A 22,791-nucleotide genomic window follows, 5' to 3' on the forward strand; every position below is an offset into this window, starting at 1 on the left:
ACTCAGGGGAACCTGACATGTTCATTCACTCATTCATTCATTCATCCATCCAGTTTTACCCTGGTCTGTGACTGAGACACAGCTCCTGCCCTGAAGGGCTGCAGGGGTGAGACTGACATGCAGACAGGGCGTTCAGATCCAGGGGGTCCTGCACCCCACGGGGTTACTCTGTGATTCGATCTGCTTCCTGCCTTTCCTGGGCAAAGTGACCTCAGGACCACTTCTGTTTATGGTTTTCAGGTCTTGCTATTTGGCCTCTATCAGTACACAGGGGTTTCTTCCTTTATTCTTTGCCCTGGGTGACTACCTGAATACTAATGCCTTCAGTCGATTTTTAAGAAATATTTAATGACTCAATAATAACACAAATCCGTGAAAAGGACAAAAGACAGAAAGACAAAACATGAGAGCGAGCTATGTGTCCTTTCACATATGCCCGAAAGTGCTGTGGGAGACCTCAAGAGGGTTAGAAGGGCTTCCTGAAGTAGGTGAGGTTTGATTAGGGTTTGCCAGGCACGTGTTCCCGGCACAGGGAATTTGCGAAAGACTAAAAGGGCCCCCACGTTGAGGCCTTCCTGGTGTCTTGATGGCCAAGTGGGGAACAGAGAGCGGGAGCGACGGCACAGGCTGTGAACAAAACAGATTAAAAAAAGTAGAAAGATCACTTAGTCCAACACTCCAAGAAAGCCCTTTGGGTGTGTACTTTAATCAGATTTTTTTTTTTTTTTTCAAGAAGTTAACTCTGGTGCTTCGTGGGGGGGGACGTGGAGCGCGAGAAACACTGAGTGGAAAGCTGTCCCCGCGGCCGGCAGCGGGACTGGGGGAGGGGGCCGCGGCGGGGGGAGGGGTCGGGGCGGCCTCCCCAGGTGGAGGACGTGGGGAGCCTGATGGCGCCGTGGCCGGAGAGGGAGGGAGGGGCCGCGCTGACTCACAGGTTTCTGGGTTAGGAAACCAGGTAGCTGATGACACTTTAAAGATAAGGATTTCAGGTTGCAGCGCCGGCAAGTAACCAGCCGGGATGCGCCCTATTCGGGGCTTTGTGGCGCGGGCCCCGGAGACCTCCGGGACCCCGACCTGGCCTGGAGCACCTGCGGGGGCAAGCGGGCGCCGGGCCCCGCCTGGTGCAGGTGGGGGTGTCGGCGCGTGAGACCTGGGAGCAGAGGACCCCACTGCCCGTGGCCCTTCCAGCCTCCCCGGGATAAGTTCCCCTGCCTCAGTTTCCTCATGTGCACGCGAGGCTGTTCGGAGCCAGCGAACGCCACTACACCTCGCGGACGTCCGGCGAGGGGGCGAGACCAGGCCCCGGCTCGGGTGGTCCCGGCCCTCCCGGCCCGACATGCCCGAGGGGGAGGGGCGCGGGGAGAGGCACGGGCGCCCCAAGAGGGGTAGGCGCGGGCCGGGCCCGGCGCAGACTCCGCCGCTCGAGGCCGCAGCCAGGGACGAGGCCACCGCCCCCAGCCCCGCCAAGCCCGCGCGCCCGGGCCCTCGACACCAAGTCGCCGCCAGAACAAAAGTGGTTGCGCGGCCCTGGGTCCGCAGGCCCGGCCCTAGCCCCGCCGCCCGGCGGCACCACGTACAGCGCCCGCGCCTTCGGCCCTTTCCGCCCGGGAGCTCTCGGCTCTTTCCGCCGCGGCCGGCGCAGGTGGAGGGGGCGGGGCGGGGGCCGTGCGTGGTGACGCCGCGGAGGGGTGACGCACCGGCGTGCCCCGCCCCCTCCCCCTCCCCGTTCAGGCTCTGGAAAGAGAAGAAAAAAAACTTTCTTTTTTTTTTAATTGAGGAATCAACAGCCGCCATCTTGTCGCGGACCCGACCGGGGCTTCGAGCGCGATCTACTCGGCCCCGCCGGTCCCGGGCCCCACAACCGCCCGCGCACCCCGCTCCGCCCGGCCGGCCCGCTCCGCCCGGCCCTCGGCGCCCGCTCCGGCGGCCTCGCTCGCCTCTCGGCTCGGTCTCCCGGAGCCGCGGCGGCGGCGGCGGCGGCGGCGGCGGCGGCAGCGGCGGCGGCGGCGGCGGCGGCGGAACGGGGGGTGGGGGGGCCGCGGCGGCGGCGGCCGCGGCTCCGCTTGGCGCATTGTTTTTCCTCACGGCGGCGGCGGGCCGCGGGCGGGGAGCGGACCCCGGAGCCCCCTCCTCGTCGGGCCGCGAGCGAATTAATTAAGTGGGGCGCGGGGGGGGGGGGGGCGAAGGCGGCGGCGGCACCACCATGTTCCCGGGGACTGCCTGAGCCGCCCGGGCCGGGCGCCGTCGCTGCCAGCCGGGCCCGGGGAGGCGGCCGGGCCGCCGGGGCGCCCCCGCCGCGGAGTGTCGCGCTCGGGAGGCGGGCAGGGGATGAGGGGGCCGCGGCCGGCGGCGGCGGCGGCGGCCGGGGGCGGGCGGTGAGCGCTGCGGGGCGCTGTTGCTGTGGCTGAGATTTGGCCGCCGCCTCCCCCACCCGGCCCTGCGCCCTCCCTCTCTCCGCGCTCGCGGCTCGCGCTCGCTCCTCTCCCCTCGCAGCCGGCCGGGGCCGGCGCCGACCCCCGCCCCGGAGCCCTCTCTCGGGGCTGTTTTCGGGAGCAGGTGAAAATGGCCGAGAACTTGCTGGACGGACCGCCCAACCCCAAACGAGCCAAACTCAGCTCGCCCGGATTCTCGGCGAATGACAGCACAGGTGAGGAGGGGGCCGCGCACTCCGGGGGCCCTGGGGAGGAGCTGTCACCCCCCCCCCCCCCGCTGCCACCCTGCGGCTCGGGGGTCTAAGCGGGAGGGCCGGCGGCCGCGCAGGGAACTCCGTAGTGGGCGTGAGCGCCAGAGGCCGCCCCGGCTCAGCCCTGGCCCGCGCGGCCCTCCCCCTCGGCCCGAGGTGGAAGTTGGAGGGAGACTGTCACTCGGCTCGAGCGGGGCGGCACATGCCTGCGGGCGCTGAGGCTTCCCGGACCCGGTCAGTCCCCTCCGCGAGCGGGACCTGGAGGAAGGAAAAGTAAAGTGGAGGGTGTTTACTTTGTGTGCCAGAATTCCACGCGTCCCTCCGCGGCCGTGTGTCTCCCCCACGCGCGGCTGTCTGGAGGAATGACAGTGGAGGGTACGCTGTATGGTCGGGGCAGGGAAAGATCGCAGCCGGAAGGGACTGACTTGCTGGGTTTTCTGAATAGGTAACGCTGCGCTTTGAACACACCAGCTCGTGAGTTATGACTTAAAAGTTGTAATGTGTTCTTTGGGGAAAAAAAAATGCAAAGTCGTCATTCCGCTTTTTCAAAGCCTCCAACTTGGTTAGCAAGATACCCTGAAAGTTGCTGTGGCGTATTGAATTTTCCATGTGTAATTTTAAAAGAAAGTTGTGTAGCAGCTTTGTTTGAGCCGCAGTCATTTGAGCTTGTGTTGCTTTTAGGATGTAGCTGTTGCAAAGAATTATGTTAAGGAGTGTAGGAATGATCATTTTCAAACAGTTTTAGCACAGCACTGAATCAGTTACTTTTTTTTAATCTCATGCAGCAACTTCCATGAAAACTTTCTTAGGTAATTGTATCAGTTGCCTAAGAAGAGTATTTTAGTTTTCTGATCGTTTAATAAGTCCAGGTTCTCCTGGTAACATTATGGACTAGGTGTATTTTCTTTTTAGAGCTCTCTTATGCAGTAAAAACTCTGGTACCTCTGGGAATGAGTTCATTCTTCATTGCAACTTGCATTTCTCCAGTGCTGTCTGCTGTAGCAGCATCTGAAATCAGTTTAAAATGAATGGATCCAAATTGAATTACAGTGCTGCTGCAGTGTCTTCAGATTTGCAGTAGACACAGCTGTGCAACTTGTAGACATATTTCTGTGACTGACCATTTTCAGATACAAAAATCTGTTTCTTCTGTTGAAACAGCACGACTTTTGTGGGTTCAGTTTTCATACACTCTCTAGAATCCAGTTAGGAAAAGTGGCATGTAATATTAGTTAATGTAGACGTGAGGGAAAATATTTTTAAAAAATCAGTCATAAGTGAGTTTTTGTCTAGTTAAAATTTTGTTAAACACTGGGGGGGTAGAAAATGAATCTCATAGTATATATAAGTTACCAATAATACTCTATTTTTAAACTGATAAGGAGCTTAGTTTGACTTTAATTTTGTAAGTTTCTCTCAAATGAGGAATCACTTATTTGAAGTGAGAAATGTGCAAACAGCCATAATTTAAGTGCCCCAACACTGCAGAGTAGACCCCCTTCTTTCCTTCATTGGATCCTGTCATGTTTGAGTGAGAAATTTTTAATCAATCATACTAAGAACCATCAGCGTGCAGCTTATCTTCTGAAACTGTGTAACTTTTGAATGGCTGTGATACCTTTCTTTTGTTGAATGAAGTTACTGTAGGTTTTGTTTTACAAAGGCGGACAATTTAGTAACATGACATTTAACAAAAAGAGTTAGTTGTTCCTACTGTCTCCCTCTAGCTGTTTCTAAGACAGAACCCCAAGGATGGCTTTTTGGGGTAATTCTGTTACTGGACGGCCAGATACTTAATGTGCTGTTAGGTACAACAGAGTTTATCAGAAAGGATTTTCCACTCTTAACCACATTTTCTTCCTACCATCTTTTGATGGTAAGGAAAAAATGGGTCCCGTTATGTTTCCAGTTGTGGAATAAGAGAGTCAGTTTCTAATGGCGCTGATTTAAATTATTCTAAGAATAAAATTCATGATCATACTTAAGTGCGGGTCCTTGGCTAGGCATTCATCCTCATCACACCAGTACAAAAGGGTCTGTTGGTGTGGGGGCCAAGGAAGAATCATTAGCAAGCAAATTTAACACTGTCCAACCTTGTCACCTAAGCATGGAGGAATGAGATGAACAGAGATTGGATATTAAGTAAAGAAATGACTGAAGTATTACACTAAATACATTGAGAAGAGTGAAGAATTTATTTGTTGGGTGGGAAACTGGGGAGAGACCTGGGAAATACATTCTTGAGAGACTCAACCTTGTTTTCCTGAGGGGATGTCTCCTTGAGGCTTCCAGGAGAAAATTGGGCCAGGTGGAGCAAGGTATGTGTTTGAGGGAGGGGACTTATCATGGGAAGAGGTGAGGAGCTGGGAGGAAGCAGGGCAGCCAGGTGAGGGCAGGACTGCCATGATGCATGCCTGTCTAGGGTTCTGGCCCGGGGAGCATCAGTGTTTGTCTGAAGTATCTGGGGTGAGGGTTGCAGGGGCCATTGAGAAAATGGTACCCCTGACCTTGGAAGCTTCCTAGCCTGGGTACTGCTCAAAGGGGGCTTGCCAGCGAGCCCAAGAATGTGGGTGCCAGCCTGAAACACTCCAGGGATGCCAGGCAGCAGCTCAGCGTGGGATCAGTGCCATGGCCTCCGTGGCCGAGTGGGAGCTGCTGGAGACTGAGGAGGGCTGCAAAGGCTTCTGAGGAGAGCCTGCCCCAAAGTGGGATAGCCAGAGGAAGAAGAGATAGCGCGCTCACCCCACTAAAACTTGAACTCTGAAATAGCAACAGGATTCAATGGCATCGGATATTGTTGAAATATTTTCTTATCTTACATCGAAGGTGTGTAAGTGCTTTCTCACATGTGATCTTCCTTTCCTTGGCACCCTTTATGAGAAGCGGGAACTTTGTGTTACTAGTATATAGCTTGTTATATGTTTTGGGAACTTGCTTATTTAATGGGTCCAAATTAAAAGAGCCTGTTGATGTCTTTCAGCGGTGGGCTTTGTGATGAGAAGGTGCAGGAGGGATGATTACCCAGGTTGGCAGTGGAGCTTTCCGTGGGTCAGCTTTATTGAGGCCAAATGTACATAAACAAATAGACTGGTTATTTAAAAATAGTTTTTTATATGCTTTCTGAAAATTGAAAATATCTTTATTAGCCTGTGCTGTAAATGTGTCCCGAAGAAGTTGTGATCACATGTGAATCCTTTTAAAATCACCAGAGAAGCTAATTTGAAGAAAGCATGTGGTGAATATAGTCACCAACCAAAATATCTCATACCAAAATGTCTGCATTTGGTCTCTTATGTCTGCACAGTGCTGTACAAATCAGAGTGCATCTCATTTTGAAGCTTGCAATACTCCATGGGGTGGGGGGAAGAAGGAACTGTCGTTGCCTTTTGTAGCTGAGGAAACAGACTTGAGAGAGATGTTCTGCCCACAGTAGCAAATAAAGGGCCAAAACCAGAACTCAAGCCTAGATCATTCAAGTCAACAGTTCTATACATTTACTTGTAAATCCCTGTTTGCAAACCTTGAGTTTGGTTGTACCACTCACCTGCGAGACTGCAGTACTTGTCAGATTCCAGTAGTGTAGCTCTGGCAAGTGAAGTACGTTCTTCAGTGAAAGTTTGTAACCATTGGTTTGTAACTTGGTGCGTGTGAGCTTCCTACTACAGGGGTGGGTCAGGAGCTCCCTGCCTTCCCTCGGGTGTGACAGCGGAGTACTGTTGGTACTGGGAGTTGTGACACAGAGAGAGACTAGACTCATGGTCCTTTTATTGGAATGGATAACCAAGAAATGGTCAAGTTATTTTATCTCATCACTAAGTTATCACTAAATAGGAAATAAAGTTTTCTTAGAGACGTCTAAAGTTGGAGCTTTACACAACTTTGCCTTGCTTTTGCTTAGTAGAGAGATGGGAATTTCTGAATAACTCTGAGAGGTGCGATGGCAAGTAAGTATGAATCAGCTTCAGTGAGGGATAAAAAAGATTGAGAATCACTAATTGTTTAGCATTAGAAATTGATTTGTAACTCTTAAACGTAGTTGAAAATAACGTATGAAGGGACTGAGGTCTAATCCTACAGTCGAAATTAATACTAAGACAGATTGTTACCCTGTGTTTTTACAAGTTATGCCATTGAGAGACAATCTGTGCGGTTCCTCAGGTCTCCATTCCTAACCTAGAATGAGTGTCTCAGCCTAGGTGCCACCTTCTACCTGAGTGTGTCCCGGCATGGGCGCCACCAGAATTCTACTCGTGTCTTGGCGTGGACTCCATGGCTACAAGCTGTGTCTAGAGTGTTAGTGTCTAAGTGCTGACTTTGTGTTTTTACTTAATATGTTTGAAAGTGAAATAGTTAAACACGTTTTGTCTCCCCTGTTAAGATGAAATGTGCCTTATTGTGAATTTTTAGAGATGAGGAGAGCTTGCTTTTAAGCCAGTTTAGATCCTGAGGTCACATTAGTCAGGGCACCATCTCTTTATTTTACTCAAACCAGCACTTCTCTGAACATCGCCTAAGAAACTAGAGGACATGTCAAAAGGTATTTCTTTTAAAATAAAGGTTTTGTGACAGTTGAGTTTGGAAATTGCCTAGGAATCTTACTGCAGGCTTTCCCAGAGCCTTGGTTTGCTTGCCAGTGGGCGCTGTCAATCTCCCTTGAGGGCTGTAGGTTCACCCATTCCCGAACCTGGTGACTCTAGGACCCTCTCTCCATGTAATACAGGGCCTGGCCCATTCTTTTCTGTAAATGGCTGGAGAATACATTCTTTTTGACTCTGTGGACCATATGGTCTCTGTTGCAGAAGCAGCCATAGGCAGTATGTAAGTGTATGGGTACATTTAAGTGTATTTGCTTTTTCGCACTCCCTCTCAGTTTGCCATCTTCTGCACTGGCAGTCCTAACCCTACTGTGATGCTAGAAGGTGAGCAGCTCAGTGAGAGCTTTTTCATTGCTTTGTTCCCAGTGCTGGAGCCCTCAGGAAGTATTTGAGGGAATGGGTGAATGTGCAGTATTTATCCTTCAACATTCTCGTACTGTTTCTTCTAAGCTGGTTGCCATAAAGCTTAGGGTCTACTCTTTGATTCCCTAACCCTGAGTTCCCTTGAGATGCAGACAAACACCCACACACACAGGTACAAGCTCACCTGGCTGGCCTTTGTAGTGTGTGGGCCAAAGCATGTTTGGGGCTCGCATAAGCTGCATGCGGGGCCTTTGGTCATGGTATACAGACTTGGGATTTACCGGGGGTGGGGTGGGAATTGAGAGCACGGGCTTTGTAGCCAAACCTGTTCCCTTGCTAGCATTGTGACCCTGGTCAAGGTACATTTTTTTTTTGAGCCTCAGTTTCCCCATCTGTCAAATATATGTATGAACAATTCTGACCTCAGTGGGTGGTTATGAGGACAGAATGAAATAATGCATGAAAAATGCTTAGCCCATGCGTGGTTTGGAGAAAGTGCACTCTGAATGGTAGCTGAAACCGTAGTTACCCAGTAGAGTGGGATTGCCTTGTGATTGGGATGAGGTGGCAGTGCTAGTCTATTTGTCTCTGGTTCTGGAAGCCACTGTCAGTAGCCATGGCATCCATGTAGGCCCATGCACAGAAAGATCTGTTGTATTATAGCCAACTTGGCAGTTGTGTAACCAAGAATTCTGTAATCAATAATAATGATTTTTGCCTCCATTTTAAGTTGTATTTTTATTATTGAAATGTGGAAATAATGAAATTTTAAAACTTCAAAAACTTTTTAAGTGGTGTCATGTGTTCTGAAAATTCATACTAATTTTGAAGACTACTTCATGGATTGTTTAAACAGCGAACGAATATGTGATTCCGTTTCTTTACTGTGTATCTTGTAATTCACTTTGAGGTACTTGTTAGGCAGTAGCAGTGTTTAAAGTATTCAGTGCCTTCGAGTAGCTTAGAACAATGTTGGCAATTTAAGACTTAACAGGCAAGACTTGAAAAAAGAATAAAAAATTCAGTGAAGTGTTAAAGTACAGGTCAGAAAGAACAGTCCAAGAATCCTGCTGTTTACTAGAATACCTCTGTGTGCAGAAGATCCTGGCTGGTTGCCTGAGTTGGGAGGGAGTGCCTGAGGCAGATCCTGGGGATGGTCCTGTAGAGGTGCTTGCACCCACCCAGAGCAGCATGGCGGGCCCTCTGTGCACAGGGGCTCTGTGTCACCTTGACCTCTCCTGCCGCCCCAGAAAGGCTCATGAAGAGCAAGCAGGTTGAGAAAAAGAAACCCTGCCTGTTTTCTGTGTCTTTGGCACAACCTTGGCCCTTGGCATTCTTGTCTTCGCAGGCAGCATCACAGGCCCATGGCTCTCAGTCTCTTTTGGTTGTCTCAAAAGTCCGTTTAGCGCTCAGATTCCTGGCCATTCCCTTCTGATTTTTCACCCACGTTTGTGTTCTCTTCAGCTCACTTGAAGTATCCCTCCTGGGAATACCACCCCATACCTGATGGGCTTGGGTCTGGTGTGGCTGGCCACAGCTCCTGCATTGACTGGGGAAAGGGTACCCCACTCTCCCAATTCAGTCTTTTGCTTAGCTTTTGGGAAAGTTCTCACATTTCAGCAAATTACCGAGGTTGAAATGGAAGCTGTTTTACCAGTACCTGTCCAGGGGCTTTTGCATATTTGACTTCATATGAGGGAGGGACTGTGTTCCCCTGACACAAATGCTAGGTTAGGGCCTAGCACAGTGTCCTGTGGGGGCAGAAGCAGTGGTTGCCCGGCCTCCTAGGAGCAGGTCAGGCAGGTGCTATTTGAGCTTTGTCTTGAAGAGCCATGAATCACAAGAGGCTTGGGGACAGGCATTTCAGATACAGGGAGGGATATGTGCAAAGGAATGGAAGGGGCATGAATGGCTTAAAAAAATTCTTGGACAATATAGAGAATGACAGTTGCTGTCTTTGGAAAACTTCCTTTAAGGTGTTTTCTGGTTCTAAATTTGGGAAGCAAGGCTATTTGAGTTCCATGTCAAAAAGTTGAATCCCTTTCTTTTTAAACTTTATCCTTAAGAAAGACTTGGATATCACCCTTGTGACATTTTCCCCCGTGTTTCATTTTCATTAATCAAATGAATATTTAGTTGAACCATTGCTAAGAATAGTAAAACCTAGTGGTGAAAAAAAATCGCTTGATTAAATCTGACTTTCCCATTTCTAGGTATCCTGTCTACTACAGTTTGGAAATCTCTTAATCTGCCAGTATTTCTAATATGCCTGATGCTGTCAACAGTAGGTGTTTCTTACAGTTGCTCCTAAATCAGCTTTGAATTTAAGTAATCTGTAATAAGTAGAGAAAACTGTTTAATGGGGTTATATAATGCTGCTTTAAAGCAAATTCTTTTTAAATTCAAAACTTCCTCTTGTCCACCCAAAAAGTAATTTTGTGTTTTCGTATCAAAACTGAAGTACCTATGTATGTTTTATCCTGGTGGATAGAATAATCAGTGAAATAGCAAGGAAAGTAAGCGACTCTTCTTTATGATGGCCTGCAAGAAGATGTGTACAACATTTCAATAGAGCGGGTTTTAGTATTTGATTACAAACTGAATGATGGCATTCAGGAGCCACAGAAGTCTATGAAATAATTAGGGTTTGCTTTGACAATTATGGACTATAAGAGTTTGACCCAATTCCTTTGGATTAAAATATTCTGAGTATTTTTCACCTAATTAAAAGTAGAATCTCCTAACCATGACTCAGAGTTGAAGGAAATGTCAGAGCTTTGTATACTGGGAGGCCGGCAGCGTGGTTCTGAGGAAGGAGCCCTGGCCTCAGCTCAGAGTGGATGCTGAATCCTGGCTCCAGCCCTTCAATCCAATGACTCAGGGCAGGGATTTCTCATTTGAGGTTTTTTTTGGTGGTGGTGGTGGTGGTGGTGGTGTGTGAGTATTTTGTCTCTCTGGTGCCTGGCATTTGGCAGGTTGAGACAGCTATTATTGTTAAGTTGCATGGGAGATAGTAGACTGTTAGGACTGTGGAGGTTGTGTCACAGTCACCTCCCTTCCGGGTCAGCAAAAGTTGGGATGATGTAGGCAAGGGGTCTGACCCTGCCTTCTGATTGCGCAAGCTCTGCCCTGCCTGTTTCCCTTCGGAGCACTGGGACTGGTGCCTCTAGGTACCAGTTTATTCAAAGAATGAATTAAGAGCTCAGATTCAGGAATCTTACAAAACGGATAATAGTTTGACTCACTTTACTCGTTCTGTGTTTGAAATTAACCTGTTTTTTCTTTATTGGAAAATTGAACACTAATTAAATGGAACTTTTTCTAGTTATTGTTTCAGGAAAAAAGACGATTTAGATAAGGCCTTAGAGAAGGAGAAGTGAGTACAGAGGAATTATAATAGTATTCTTTCTTTTTTTAGAATATAGAGTTTGGGGAGAAAATGGCCCAGGGATCACCTAGTTGTGAGTCAGGTGGGTTGACTGAATTAAAGAACAGTGAGGCTTGCTTTCTACTTTGGTTCAGCTACCACTGATCTGGAAAGGAACTGGTTGACATGCTTGCTGAGTATGTAAATATTGTGAGAATTTTCTCTTCCTACAGATTCTATACTAGGCTAGGAAATTATTTCTTTGAGGGTTACTATTTTTTTCATTCTCCTAGAAATTTTAGGTGTGGTAACTGTGTTTTATGGTAGTGAAAATTGTCACATTGGATAGAATTTTTCTACTAGTTTTGTGGCTGTCTTTAAATCTTATTTAGATATTTAGTAAATAACCTTTATTGAAAATAGTAGAAACACAAAATATTGCTAGGTTTTCTGCATCATTTTGGACGTTCATCTACCATTGGACTTGGCGATGAGTGATTTGTAATTGTTTTTGGTTGAAGTACACAGCCTGACCAGTGTTAACTGCTCTTGAATAGTCTCTGAGGGAATCGTTTGAATTATCGTGAAATTTTTATATTTTTGCCATCACTGATGACTTTTTCAATCTCTGAAAGTTTAAGGGGAAACTGATCCCTTCCCAGCAGTAAAAGAGTGGGATTTGGACTCTTTTTGGTTTGAAATGCCAGTGTTTGCCTGAGAATCTTCGTCAGCATCATGAAGTGACACTTCCTGTCCTGGTGGGCCTGCTTTGTGACCATACTCTGTGCTGCTAGAGCCACACGGGGGTATCGAATACTTGAGATGTGACTAATGGTACTGAGGAACTAAATTTTTAATTTTATTTAGCTTTAATGAATGTAAATGTAAATAACTACATATTGTTAGTGCTTCCTGAATTAGACAATACATTACTTATCCAGTTTGTTTCCTTTAAAAGAGGTATGACCAAAGGACAAAGCTGCTTCAGTAGGACCATCTTTTTTTTTTTTCCTCAGTTCATATAATTTATTGCAGTTAGCACACAGTTTAAAAATTCACCAACACGCAATAGTACAAAACTAAACAGCATTATAAGTTATTCCCCCCTCAGGAAAATAAAGCATACTATGACTGTCAAAGCTAGATGTCAGTCTTAAGTTTTAGAACAAAGAGGAATGTGAAACTAATAAGAGAAAAAGCAATCACTCACAATGACCACAAAAGAAAATCCAAAAGGAAGAATAGGACCATTTTTTTAAGGTGGAAGATGCTTACAAAAAGATTCTGTGTCTTTAGGTGACTCCATTCCGGCGTATTCACTTAATTAGAAAATACTTGTAACATTATGGAATAGGCTCTGGGGATCTAGTGGGGATGGGACAGGCCCAGTCTCTGCCTTCACGAGAGGTAGTGGTGAAGACAGATCCAGAACAGGTAACCACAGTCAGATGTGGTGAGAACCTTGGAGGGGAGGGACAGCACATGATTGGAGCACAGGACAGGGACCAAAATGTCAATATAATGTAAATGTAAATGAGGAACTGATGTCAGCGCTGAGACCTGAGGGATGAACAGAAATTGGTTGGTCGTGGGTACTTTTCTAGGCTTAGGAAACAGCATGAATAGCAAGTATAACAGTTTTTGCAGAAATCAGTTTTGTTTTACATTCAGTGGCCTACCAACATTTAGAAGGTCATGTGGTTCTGCTTCTGAAAGGGTGGATGTTGATGTTGTATGGCCTTGGTGTCGGTTGGGCCTGGGCTTCACTCTCAATTCTACCTTGTCTTTCTTTCCTGTGTGCATAGATGTGTGGGACACTCTGCTTGACCATGATGATACAATGGTGGCAGAAGTCTTGGTCCTCATGGAACTAGGAGTTTGGTGGTGTGGGCAGGCAAACTAACAATCTCTATAATTCCCACTGATGCCTGTATAATTTCAAACAGAGCTGAGTGCTGTGAAAGAAAGAAGCTGGATGCTCCTGCCTGGGTGGTCAGAAAAGCCTCCTCAGAGGAAGACACTTGAACCTGAAGGCAGGGAATGGATGGGGGTGGGGCACATCTGTGGGAGGCTACTACAGAGAACTCAGCATGGTAGGTAAAATCTTGGAGAGCCTTAACTGTCAATCGAGGGGATCTAGCCATCCTGCAGAGCTTAAACAATACAAATTTTAAAAACCCATTATATCCAGAGTAATTGGGAGAAGCTATTGTAATTTGCTTTCCAGAAGTCTAGATCAGCTTTTCCCAAGGTGTAGAGTTAACAGCTGCATTCTCTTCTCCCCCAGCCCCATTTTTGGGAGGTTAAAGGGCTCTGTGGAAAACAAACAAACAAACAAACAACTTAAGAATCAGAATTAGTGTTCTGACTTAAAATGTTAAGAAAATGTTGTATGAACAACAGGAGGATTTCCCTTTTTTTAAATTTTTGTTTATTTAATTGAATAGGTAATACGGTTAGATGACTAATACTAGGGTACTGTGGTAATGTGGTTCAAAAACTCCTTTTTGCCTGTTTTCTGAGTTCACCCAGTGCCCTTCCCCACAGGCTGCTTGTTGTAGCAGTTTCTTATGTATCCTTCCACAGCTATTCTATGTATATATAAACAAATATATTTTCCTCTTACTCTTTTTATCTGAAATAGTATATTAGACATGCTCTTCTACTATAAGTACATTTTGGACTGATAAATATCTCAGAGCTGTCAGAAATATTAATATTTGAAGAACAAGCTTCATTCTAAAAACCTTTTTTATCCCCCAAGCATTCCCTTGCCCGCCTCCTGTCTTCTCTTCCCCCTCTTCCTCTAATAAGTTTAATTTCCTTTTTTTATGCAGTTTTATTGAGATATGTTCACACACCATACCAACCATCCAAAGTATACATTCAGTGTCTCACAGTATTACCACATAGTTGTGTATACATTCCAGTGATCAGGTTTAGAACATTTTCATTTCTCCATAAGAGAAATAAGAATAAAAAATAAAACCCAAATCCTTCCATTTTCCTTATCCCCTCTTGTTGTTGACCCATAGTGGTATATTTATTACTGTTGATGAAAGAATATTAAAGTATTACTTTTAACTCTTGTTGATAGTTTGCAATAGGTACATTATTTCCCCATGAACCCCTCTATTATTAACTCCTTATAATAATGTCATCATTCATTTGTTCTAGTTCATGAAACAACTTTTAATATTTTTAATATTTGTTCAGTTAATCACATTCATAGTCCACCACAAGATTCACTATGTTATACATTCCCATATTTTAATCTCCATCTTTCCTTCTGTGGCATGCATGACTCTAAACTTCCCCTTTCTATCACGTTCACACACCATTCAGCAACTGTTAGTTATGCTCACAATAACCTGCTACCAAAACCTCTGCCTGTTTTCAAATGTTTAAGCTCAACTTAGTTGAACATTCTGCCTGTATCAAGCAACTGCCCCCCATTCTTTAGCCTCATTGTATATCCTGGTAACCTGTATTCTATATTTTATGTCTTTGGGTGTACATATTGTAATTAGTTCATATGAGTGAGATCATACAATATTTGTCTTTTTGTATCTGATTTATTTCACTCGCCATAATGTCCTCTAAGGTTCATCCATGCTGTTGCATGCTTCAAGATGTCATTCCTTCTTACTGCTGAATAAAATTCCATCCTATGTATATGCCACATTTTCGTTATCCATTCATCTGTTGATGGACACTTGAGTTGTCCTTTTTGCCTTCTTAGCTGAGGTAGCGTTCTGAACACATTTTTCATACCTTCACTGATCAATACATGGAGAGGTTCTTCACGGTCCTTTTTATAGTGGCCTAGTACTCTATTGCATGAGATGTGCCATATTTGATTTAATCTACCCCCCAGTGATGGACATTAGGTTATTTCCACTCTTGTCTTCTCACAAATAATACTTTAATGAATAGCTTTGTATTAGCATAGCTATGGAACAAATTCCTGGAAATGGAGTTAATGGTTAAGGGCATACATGTTTGTAATTTCAAGTGAATCATCAAATTGTCCTCCAAGAGCTAGTACATTGGTAGATTTAAAAGCAGCAAACTTATACCCAGCATAGACATCATTAGATATTTTATGTATATTAACATTGTCAGATTGTTCTTCAGCTAGTGATTCTCTGTCATTTTGTGCCTCTCAGTTGCTCCTGGTTTATCTAGTTTTATAGTCTGATTTATCTAGTTTTATAGTGTGCTTTTTGGACTCAGCTGTGGTGGTAGAGAGAGGAACCCTTTTCTGCTACCCCTGTTCCAGATAGTCTAGTTAGAGTGTAGGGGCAGCTGGGTCATTTGTGCCCATTTGGTTGGGTCAGTTGTGCTCAGGCTGCTGTGACAGCTGCCTTTTGTTGGACCCATGAAGACTTTTCTACACCTACCACTGCTGAGGGAGACAGCACACAATCACATTTAGGACATTATTTCCAGGTGAAATAATTCTTGAACAGTTGTATAAAATGCATTTTTATAAACCAGATATTTCCCCTCTGACTGGTATTATAGTGTCTAAGTTTCTGTAGTTTCACTTATCTGCAGTTTTTCTTTTTCTTTTTGGAATGGACAGGCTCTGGGAATCGAACCCAGGTCTCTGGCATGGCAGGTGAGAATTCTGCCACTGAACCACTGTTGCACCGCCCAGTTTCTGTAGTTTCATTTGAAAGTTACTGAAGTTGCTGGGCAGGCCACAGTGGCTCAGCAGGCAAGAATGCTTGCCTGCCATGCCAGAGGACCTGAGTTCGATTCCCGGTGCCTGCCTATGTAAAAAAAAAAAAAAAAAGGAATAAGTTACTGAAGTTGCATCTAAGGCCATAGCTTGGTTTCCTTGCACTCACTTCAAACTGTCTAGTTTATGATGTTTAAACATTAAAGTGTGCTATACTATACTTACAAGTTCCCATCTAAAGGAGTCCGCCTGGATGGATTGTAATGTGAATATTTGTCCAATAATTCAGCTATAAATTTGGATTTTATTAATTGAGTTATCTTACATCCCTCAGCACTTATATTGTAGGATATGACTTGGGTTTTTTTTTTTAATGACTTAGGTTTTATTATTTTTCTGGCATGTGCTCTGCTTTACACGGTTGAAGGGGCATGTGAGGATGCTCTTCCCCAAGAAGCTCATTTCTCACTCAGAACAATTTAGTGGTTTCTCTCCTATTGTAGCAATTTCAGATACCTTTGGAGGAATTAAAAACATGTATGCCTTTAAATGCTAATAAAACAGAACTCTTTTTCTTGAAACTCTCCATAAAAGTCAGTTTATTAAGTTTGCTTATCTTGCTGCCTTCTGTCCCTGCCTGCTTGGAATGCTCTTTTCTCAATGTGTTTCCCCTTTAAAGTTCAGTTCAGAGTTTGTCTCTTTTTTTAAGCCTTTGTTGATTCTGTTCACTCCCTTACCCCACTTGTCTGTTTTAGATAAGACATGTATGTGTTTAAATTATGTCAATTTAAGTTTGTTGCATGGTTTCTATGGCCTGTCTTCCTCAATTAGATTACAGTCCTCTCAGGAGGCAGACTTTTCTTCCTGGTCTCACAGATTAACCCATAAGGAGGACCTGGCCAGTGCGAACCCGAGGTCACAACTTGTTGCCCACTAAAGGGAGAGTGAGGGGAGTGGGTAGATTTGCTCACCTGAGCCCTCCTTGTCTCTTTACCAGACTAGTGCTTCTAAGGAGGGAGTGAGGCTTTCTGCTTAATATAAGTTTGCTGTTCAGAATGAGGTAAAAACCTCATTATTCTGAACTAATTAGGGGGTGGGTAGCTGCATAAAAGAAGCCTGGATTACAGATTTCAGGAGAAATTTCCTGTAATTATTTCCTAATATCCATTGTTTAAAAAAGGTTAGGTGTCTTTGGGGAACTTGTTTTAATTTCTAGATAAAAATGATTTGTATTGGCATAAATGCTAATAAAACAGTGCCTTTTTAAAAAAATTATAACTCTCCATTGTTGGAAAGTTGTTCCATTATTTATTTGCACACTCCCCAAGAATTTTCGAAACAAAGTCAGCTTTAATTCTACTAGAATTGTCACAGATTATTAGGGAAGAGTATATTAACAAGGATTTACTGAATAAAATGGTGAGCTCTGTGCCAAGGCATTGTGTGCCCAGGACCCTGATGTGCTTTCTGTCATTCAGTACCACTGTATCCTTGGGAGATGGGGCTGGTGATGAGATAATTTTTTGAGCCTTTATTGGATGACAGGCTAACTGCTGTATATACTACTGGGCAGGGACTATTTTTGTTTCCATTTTAGAGTCTTACACTTTTGGTGGTGATAGTAGTAAGTGACAGAGCTGGGAGCTGAACAGAGGTCTGGTAGGGCCCCTTCCCACCATACCATACCGAGCCTCTTGTGGTTTTGGTGTTAATAAGTCATGTAGAAGTGAACAGACTGAGGTTGTCTAGAATTGTCCCCAAGTTATCTAAGAATAAGAACCCTGCATGTGAAAGGGTCTCCTTGTCTGCAGAGTCCTCATCTTTAGATTTTAGCTTTTTCAGGATGCTTTGTCTGTGTTGGATCAAGTTGTTTTGTATTCAGTTGTGATTTAGCAATTAAAAATTCTTTTTGTAAACTCATCCAGGTTGGGTAAAGAAAGGTGCTTAGCACTTGAAATGTCTTGTAAGAGAAGCATTTGAGTAAAAGTTAGAATATGAGAGATGCCAAAAGAAAATCTAAAGGAATGATTAAAAAACAAAATCTAAAGTAGACCATTTTCACAGGGAGTGAAGGATGTGAGAAAGAAATAAGGGGTGCGTGGAAAAGAGAAAATACTCAAGCTTCATACTTAGAAGGAGGAAATATAAACACACAGCAAAACAGTATCTCAGTGCTTGTGTAGTTTACTAAGTATCATTTGTCATTCTACATTATGACAGTTAATCTTCCCATCAACCTTCAGGCAAGAGATTCAGTGAAGCTAAAGTGTAGCCGGAGAGGGAAATAGACCTGAATAGTCCCTGGAAGATAAAGAGACAGTAGGAGGAAAGATGAGTAGAACAATGTAACATTTCAAGAGAATTCGTTATTGAATTTTGTTCTCTTTGTTTCTAAGAAGTTAATAATAAACTAAATGTTGAGGTTAATACTTTATATCTTTGACTAGACAAGTAACTTGGTAAAATTGATATTGTGTATCCCCTGAAATTCTGACCATCTTCTCTATCATTTATTTGCTTATGCAGATATTTATTGAGTGCCTAATATATGCTAAGGATTTAAAGCTAGGCATTGGTATACTATGGTGAATTAAACAGGCATGATCTCTGCCCTCATGGAGTTGACAGCTTCATGACTTGCAATGTGTAGTGGATAGGAAAACTTCAGGCCTCATTCATTGTGCTTATGGAATATAAAAGAGTTTATACTTATGGCTATTGGAGGGTATAATAAATGGGTTTGAGAGAAAAACAAATTCTCTCAATAAAGAGGCATTTTGAAGACCAGAATTTGGGGTTCCACATGCAATTCTAAGAAAAAAATATAAGGACTAGATTATGCTAGGACTAGATTTCAGAAAACTTGACGATGTGTTTTGAAGGTAGTGTCTTTAGCTGATGCCTTGGTGCCTTTTTCAAATGAAACTAGTTTCAAATGTTGTTGGCCGGGCAGATTGATTCAGCCACTTACCTGGTGTTTGATTCTGAAAAATGAAAAACCTTTTTCAGAGTACCTGAATAGTATGTAGTTAATTCCTTTTAAGGAAAATGTTGAATTCTGATAATGGTTTCAGTAAGAATTGATCTTGGAACTTGTTTCAAATGCGTATTTGGAAGTAGAGCATCACCCTGGGCCTGAGCTACTGGGTACAGACTTGGCAGCTTGATTTTGCCAGTCTAGATGTGAAACATCTTGTTGTCTTTTCTGATGAGTGTCCTAGGCTGGCTGAGTGCTCTTGTGACTTTCTCCTCCTTAAACCCATACTGTTTTCCTTATTTCTCACTGGGTTCCCCAGCCTTCTATGAGTCTGAGAGACTGGGAAGAGTTTTCTCTCAGATCAGCTTAATGAGAGGGGTGGACTCCAGGTTGGCTGCCAGGAAACCGCAAAGGAGAGAAAATTCCTGTCCCAAGTTGTGGAAATGTGATAAACGGTGTTTGGTTTTTGGCTTGTGGCAGGAAAGTCTCCTGCTAAAGACAAAGCCCCTGAAGACGTTCTTACAGGTGGGCAACATATAGCTTTGCTCTCATATGGGTCCCTTGCTAATTGTTGCATCTCATTCTTTGGCTTTTATTATTTGTTTGTTTGTTTTAGTACATTTGCTTTGCCCCTGAGAAATGGCAAAAATGTCCTTGAGACAGCATTGGCAGAGAGAAGGGCATTTCCCTGGGATTAGAAGTAGTAGCTCTCAGTTTTGAATTTTAGGAACATCCGATGATTCAGATTGTTGTTGCTCAACCCCTGTGTTGGGACACTTCGGTGTGTAGAAAGCATAGCTATCTTATGTTGCAATATCCTGGCCTTCCTTCTTGACTCTACTTTGTCATTTTTATTTTATTTTTGAGCTAGAGAGTAGGGAAAAGGGATGACAGTCAATGGTGAAAAGAAGGATAATGGTATGGACATGTGTTCCACAAACCCTATACATCCTGTTGTCTTTTCTGATATCCTGTTGTCTTTTCTGATAACCACACCTTTTATGTTTAGTGGTATACATGTTCATATGTGTTTGGACTGGTAGATAGGGACTTAAGAATTAGCCCTCTCCCTGTCTGACTAGGTGTGAGAGTGTGATTTAGGATAAGCAGAAGTGGTCAAGGTAAACAAAGTATGCAGCCAAACATCTCTCCCTCCCTAAATAAATGAGCCAAGATAAAATGTACTGCTTACAATTGTAAAAATGACGTGTACATTTGGACATGAACTAGAATAAAGCATAAATGAAAATTAGTAAATTTGGGAGTGGCAAAATAGTGGGTGAAGTTTAAAAAAGATTTTTAAACTGTGAAATATATATACAAGACAATAAATTTCGAAATGTATTGTAACAAGTAGTTATAGAACAGATTTCAGAGTTTGGTATGGGTTACAGTACTACAATTTCTAGGTTTTTCCTTCTAGCTCTTCTAAGACACTGGAGACTAAAAGAAATAGCGACATGATAATTCAGCAGTCATACTCATTTGTTAAATTCTATCTTCTCTGTTATACTCCTCCTCCTTCTTTGATCTTTCTCCCAGTCTTTAGGGGTATTTGGGCCATGCCCTTCTAACTTTTTCATGTTGGAAAGGGCTGTCGATAATATGGGATAGTGGGATGGAACTAGTTGTTGTTCTGGAGAGGCTGGCCCCTCTGGGTTTCTGGACTTATCTGGCCTAGGAGTCCATTTGGAGGTGTATGTTTCTGGAAAGTAATCATAGTGCATGAAACCTTTGTAGAATCTCAGATAGAGCCCTAGGTGTTCTTTAGGGTTGTCAAGAATGGTTTTGGTTGGAGACTTTTACCCCTGGATATCATGTCCCATGTAGCAGGGAAGGTAATGATTTCACTTGCAGAGTTGAGCTTAGAGAGAAAGAGGCCACATCTGAGCAACAAAAGAGGCCCTCTGGAAGTAGGCTTAGCTTCTCTGCTACATAAATAAACTTCACAAGAGCAAGCCTCAAAATCAGGGGCTTAGCATATTGACTTGGGAGTCTCTAATGTTTTGGACAGTATCAGGGGGTTCCCTGGTAATAAAACTTAATAGTTCCATATTTTTCCCCCAATCCCTTAAGGGACTTTGCCAATACTTGTAAATTGTCTGCTCAACGTATTCTTAGATGTATCTGGGCATTACATTAAGCTACGCAGAATTACAAGGCCATATTCCCTTTCTGGGCTCCCTGTGTTTGAGTTGTTTAAATTTATCCAGGCAAGTTGAGTTAGATTATGTGCTACAGATAGTTTAGGTTTTGGACAAAATAAAACTCTCTTCCTTTGGTCTCATTAAGTAGATAAAGTTCTGAGATACAGATATTGTTCTCCTTAGGTAGGTGAAGTTTTTAAAAAATATTTTTATCAATAAAAGAACATACAAACACAAACATTCTTAACATATAAATATTCCATACATGTTGTACAATTAGTGGCTCACAATATCATCACATAGTTGTGTATTCATCACCATGATAAGTTTTTAGAACATTTGCATCACTCCAGAAAAAGAAATAAAAGGAAAAAATTCATACGTACTATACCCCTTATCCCTCCCTCTCATTGACCACTAGTATTTCCATCTAGCCAATTTATTTTAGCCTTTGTTCCCCCTATTATTTGTTTTTTTATCCATATTGTCCATATTGTCATCCGTCCATACCCTAGATAAAGGGAACATCAGGCACAAGGTTTTCGCAATCACACAGTCACATTGTAAAAGCTGTATCATTTACAGTCATCTTCAAGAAACAAGGCTACTGGAACACAACTGTACGGTTTCAGGTAATTCCCTTTAGCCGCTCAAATACACCATAAACTGAAAAGGGATATCTATATAATACTTAAGAATATCCTTCAGGATAACCTCTCGACTCTGTATGAAATCTCTCAGCTGTTGACTCTTTCTTTTGTCTCATTTCTCTCTTCCCCTTCTTGGTCAAGGTTTTCTCAATTCCTTGATGCCTGGTCCCAGCTTATCCTGGGATTTCTGTCCCACATTGCCAGGAGATTTACACCCCTGGGAGTTGTGTCCCACGTAGAGGGGGAAGGGCAGTGTGTTCACTTAGCCATGTCGGCTTAGAGAGAGAGGCTGCATCAGAGCAACAAAAGACGTTCTCTGGGGGGTGACTCTTAGTCCTAAATTTAAGTAGGCTAACCTATCGTTTGCAATAAAAAGTTTCATAAGGGCGAACCCCAAGATTGAGGGCTCAGCCTATTGATTTGGTTGTCCCCACTGATGGCGAGAGTATCAGAATTTCTCCAAATGGGGAAGTTGAGTTTTTCCTCTTCCTCCCCATTCCCCAAAGGGGGCTTTGCATATACTTTTTTATTCACTGTCCACATCACTCTGGGATTTATTGGGGTATCACACTAACCTGGACAAACCAACAAAATCTCATGCCCTGTTCAAGATTCCTTGTACTTACGGTGTTCAACTAAACTGACCATGCAAGTTAAATTAGGAACTGCACTACTAAAATATAAATTTACACAATAAATATCTCTCCCTTTAGTCTCACACAGAAGTTGAAGTTTTAAGATATGGATGATATCATCCTTTACTCAGTCTTCTGGTGTACCTTAGTTCTATCCAGATCAACTTCATTCATTTCGCTCCTGTATGTCTGATCATTTTTTCAACTTTTTAAACAGTTCCTGTATGGAGTACTGCTGACTTTCATAGCTTCAGAGCTCTGACTCTGAGTCTCAGGTGTCAAATAAATTCCCGAAGTTTCTGGGAAAGACCATGTTGTATACCAACAGCTTGGGATCTCTCAATTTAGAATTGACAGTTAAACTTCCTGAATATATGTGACTGCTGTAAGAGTTTATAATCTGGGACCCTTTACAATGAGCCCCAACCTGATAACCTATGCTCTCAACTTTAGTTCACCAAACTTTTATATTGTAGTTACTTCATAAAATTGAAGCATGATAATATTTGGTTTTTTGTTCCTGACATTTCATTCAACGTGTACAGCGCTTAAGGTTCATACATCTAGTTGCCTGCCTTACATCTTCATTCTTTCTTGCAGAGGCTCAGTAGTCCATTATATGTATACACCATAGTTCCCCTTTCCACTCCTTAGTTGTCTGCCCTTAGGCCACCTCCATTCTTTGTG

At 43.8% G+C, this 22,791-nt stretch overlaps 1 protein-coding gene across 1 annotated transcript in view; it reads left to right on the forward strand.

The window, feature by feature from the left end:
- Positions 1-2,464: 2,464 nt before the first annotated feature.
- CREBBP (CREB binding lysine acetyltransferase) overlaps positions 2,465-22,791 on the forward strand; it is a 223,232-nt gene continuing 202,905 nt past the window's right edge. The window contains exon 1 of the mRNA XM_077141973.1: positions 2,465-2,647. Coding sequence (XP_076998088.1) covers positions 2,563-2,647 — 85 coding nt within the window. The 5' untranslated portion in view covers positions 2,465-2,562. The remainder of the gene's footprint in view (positions 2,648-22,791) is intronic.

The sequence above is a fragment of the Tamandua tetradactyla genome, chromosome 23 (assembly GCF_023851605.1).
Source record: "Tamandua tetradactyla isolate mTamTet1 chromosome 23, mTamTet1.pri, whole genome shotgun sequence".
In the NCBI taxonomy this organism is placed as follows: domain Eukaryota; kingdom Metazoa; phylum Chordata; class Mammalia; order Pilosa; family Myrmecophagidae; genus Tamandua; species Tamandua tetradactyla.